This window comes from Montipora foliosa, chromosome 8, assembly GCF_036669935.1.
Source record: "Montipora foliosa isolate CH-2021 chromosome 8, ASM3666993v2, whole genome shotgun sequence".
Classification (NCBI taxonomy): domain Eukaryota; kingdom Metazoa; phylum Cnidaria; class Anthozoa; order Scleractinia; family Acroporidae; genus Montipora; species Montipora foliosa.
Window position 1 is genome coordinate 27485381 of NC_090876.1, and position 3608 is coordinate 27488988.

At 40.5% G+C, this 3608-nt stretch overlaps 1 protein-coding gene across 1 annotated transcript; it reads right to left on the reverse strand.

Annotated features, from left to right (window-relative positions):
- Nucleotides 1-2382: 2382 nt before the first annotated feature.
- LOC137968505 (uncharacterized) lies at nucleotides 2383-3507 on the reverse strand. The gene has a single exon (XM_068815065.1). The coding sequence runs from the start codon at nucleotides 3505-3507 to the stop codon at nucleotides 2383-2385; it is 1125 nt and encodes a 374-aa protein (XP_068671166.1).
- Between the last annotated feature and the right edge of the window lie 101 nt (nucleotides 3508-3608).

The window sequence follows — 3608 nt, forward strand, 5'->3', positions numbered from 1 at the left end:
CTTATTGTGTTAGCTTGCCACAGATGGAATCTTAAAGTTCTGCTTAAGAGGCCTTCTTGGACGAAACCAAAGGATTTCACTCTTCCGCCTCCTGGATGTTCTTGAAAAGATTTGTAGTGACACTCAGGAATTGCATGACTTGCCTGCCTTGGAAAAGGAAGTAAATGAAGTCTGTGCACAGTTAGAACGTTACTTCCATATTAGTGTTCAGGTACTTTAGTAATCATTACATAATCATAAGTTAACTGTTAACTGTTATATAGAGTTTATTATGTATGTACATATATATTTTAATTTTTTGTACTAGTGTAGTGTCCCCAATTAGCTGATGTCAGCTAAATACATTGACACTGAAATAAAGTTTATGTATGTAACATTATGCAATCACTGTTTTATTAAATGAAACCATAAAACCAGCCTGTACTCTAGCAGCTTCAATCCCTACTGTGAAATACTGTAATGTGTGTTTGTAATGGTCCAGCACACATAGATCAGCCCCACTGTTTTTCAATTTTTGATACCCTATTTTTTAACATGAGAACATGTTTCATTTCTCAGGCTGAATTTGTTCTGACCAAATTTCAGCCTGGAGGTTCTCAATCCACTAGTTCTTTTATTCGGCTGTTTCCTGTAGTTTTTGTAATAAAGAATAAGATGTCCTCTTGAAAACCAGAAGGGTTTTTAATTACAAACAGGTGTACATAAAAATAATTAAAATAGAGAATAGGTGGGCTCATACTAGCGGACTAAGTATACCTTAAGTACATTTGAGCCCTACTTCAGATGTGAACGGCTTTAATTTCAGCTCAAGTAGCCTACTTTGTTGCCATGGTAATGCATTTCCTTCAAAGAAGCCGAAGTACACTCTCAAGTCTAGTTCAGACCATCCTTACGAGCTTACTTATCTACTATCAAAACACATTCCGGAAATGGACGTCAATCAAGCATGTTGTGCGGCAGGAAATTCAGAGCACACAAACACGCGAACACGCAAAATTTGCTTCTACTTCGACGAAAAACGACTGTGAATGAATCCGTATAGATCTTACCAGGGGATGGATGAGAACAACTTTTTAGACAAAGACCCTATGTAAGTCTCCATGCTGTGTTTTTGTTTTGTTTTGTTTAAATGCTCTTCATGCCACAGTCACAACTAACATCCATGTGTCTTGTTCGACAGCAATACCTTAAACCAACGCTTTGCAAGAGTACCCTCTCCTCAGCAAGCGCAACCGATGTTTGGCAGACAATTCTGGCCATTTCCTTCGAGCAACACTTCTTTTTATTGGCAGTCCAAAATGGGAAGGGCCCAGTTCGACGAACAGCAACAAATAAGTATTGATGATTACAATCAGCTCAGCAGCCCAAGCAACTCCAGTAACTCGTCCCGAACGATATCGCCGATCCCAGTGGTAGCAAGCACTCCATGTGCTCAAGCAGTGGAGGAAGGTGCCCAAGTTAAAACTAAGAAAGCGCGATCAAAGTCTGTGGACTGGACGGAAGACGAGACCCATGATCTTCTAGAAGCGTGGGGTCCAAGATACAGCCAGCTCCGGAGTGCCTCTCAAAGAGAAAAGAAAGGTAAACATATGGAACCAAATATATGCCTCTTATAAATCTGCCTATCCCCAAAGCCAGAGAACCCTTCAGCAAATAAAGAAACGGCAGCAGAACTTGGAGTATGAGTATAAGCTACTTAAACAAAAGTCACAGAAAACCGGGGAAGCAGGAATCAAGCAAATCAAAGATGGCTTTCCTTACTTCGACTATTTTGACGACGTAATGGGCCATCGGGACAGTGTTGATTCCAGTAAAATGGCAGTTGAGGGAAGCTCTATCTTCACTACGAAGAGGCCGCATCAGAAAGTGGAAGTGTTTCGGCATTAACTGAAATCGCACATCCTGACAAACGAAAAGTAGACAAGCCAGAAAATAGTGTCCGTAAGGGAAAACGGCGGCGACAAGATGAGCCCGGAACTAGTGGTCAGTCCTCTGATTTCCAAAAAGCTTTCATGGAAATGTGGGAGCGCAGCATGAACGAAGACAGGGAGAGATTTGAAGGTTCCGCTGAAATATTTCGCGAGGCGCAGACCAAACAAATGGAGCAGACAAACGCCATACTTTCCGGATTTAAAGACATTTTTAAAGATTTGGCGTCTAAGTAGGTAGCATGATATAATATGTTTTATTCATTGTTAATGTTTTACATACAGTCCAATCTCAGAGGAACTGATTCTTTAAATTTGACATAAATTACAAAGATAACAATCTAAATTTTGCAGAATTTATCAACCAGTTTTCCAATTAAAATTGCAATTGAAACAAAACCTTTGTTTTATAGTTAACGTCTATTCGTACACAATTGTCCAGTTGCGACTTTCTTCACAGGTTTTCCCATATGTAGTCTTTTAGGGTGTCTCGGATGCTGTTGCCAGTTTCCAAAGCATTTCTCCCTCCGTTTTCATCAGCAGGGTTATCGTCTGAGTCGCTCTCGTCTGCGTCGTATAGGTCGCCCCTTTCAATGCAAATATTGTGCAGAACGCAAGCTGCAATTACATTCTTTTTCAACGTTTTCGTTTTTTGTTCAATTTTCTTCAACATAATTCGCCAACGTGATTTTAGCATGCCAAATGTTCTTTCCACTACGCATCGCAGTGCGCTAAACTTTAAATTAAATTTCCTCTGCTCTGGAGTCAAACGGCCTCTATCTGCAAAGGGTTTGAGGAGCCAGTTCATGAGTGGATAGGCACTGTCTCCAGCTAGTAGAGGCCCGATTTCTGTTCCATTGATATTCCGTATTGGACCACTGAGAATTTGCTCATTTTGTGCTAAGTCATATAAACCGCTTAGCCTAAGAACTCTAGCGTCATGTATGCTGCCAGGATACCCAACAGTTGTATGAATGAACTTTAAATTTGCATCGACTATGCCCTGTAGATTGACACTGTAATGCTGCTTTCGATTAAAATAATCTTCGTGATTCTCTGGTGGAGCATTTATCTCGATGTGACATCCATCGATCGCTCCGATTATTTGCGGTATTCCATACAGTTCTTCAAATTCTTCTATTTTCTCTCGAATTTCCTGATTTGTTAAAGGAAATTTTATAAAGCGTTCTTTTAGCTCAAAAGTTGCCTGTTCGAATTCAGTACAAATGAATTTCGCCGTTGACTTTCCAAATCCAAACTGTAAAACGCAACTCCTATAGCTGTTGCCTGTTGCGAGCCGCCAGAGTGCCAGACCAACTCTTTCCTCCACACTGATCGGAATTCTAAATCTTGTGTGCTGTTTTTGTAACTTTACCCTAACAAGGTCACACAAGTATTCAAATGTTTCTCGGGTGACTCTGAAATGTTCCTTCCACATAAAATTAAGCCCTGGGCTTTCTATGAGGTGTCGAAACCAGTTCTGTGGACGAGGCCAAACCCAAGCTCTTCGTCCCCTTTGAGCATTCATGACCTGATTGATTTGGGTCATCATGAGAAACATTCGTCTGTTTCTCCGCATAATCCTAAATTCTTCCTCTAAAACGTGAAGGTGATAAAGATGGGAAAGCAAAGATCTTTGACGTAGCAGTAAAATAATTGTGAGCCATAAAAGGCAAGCAA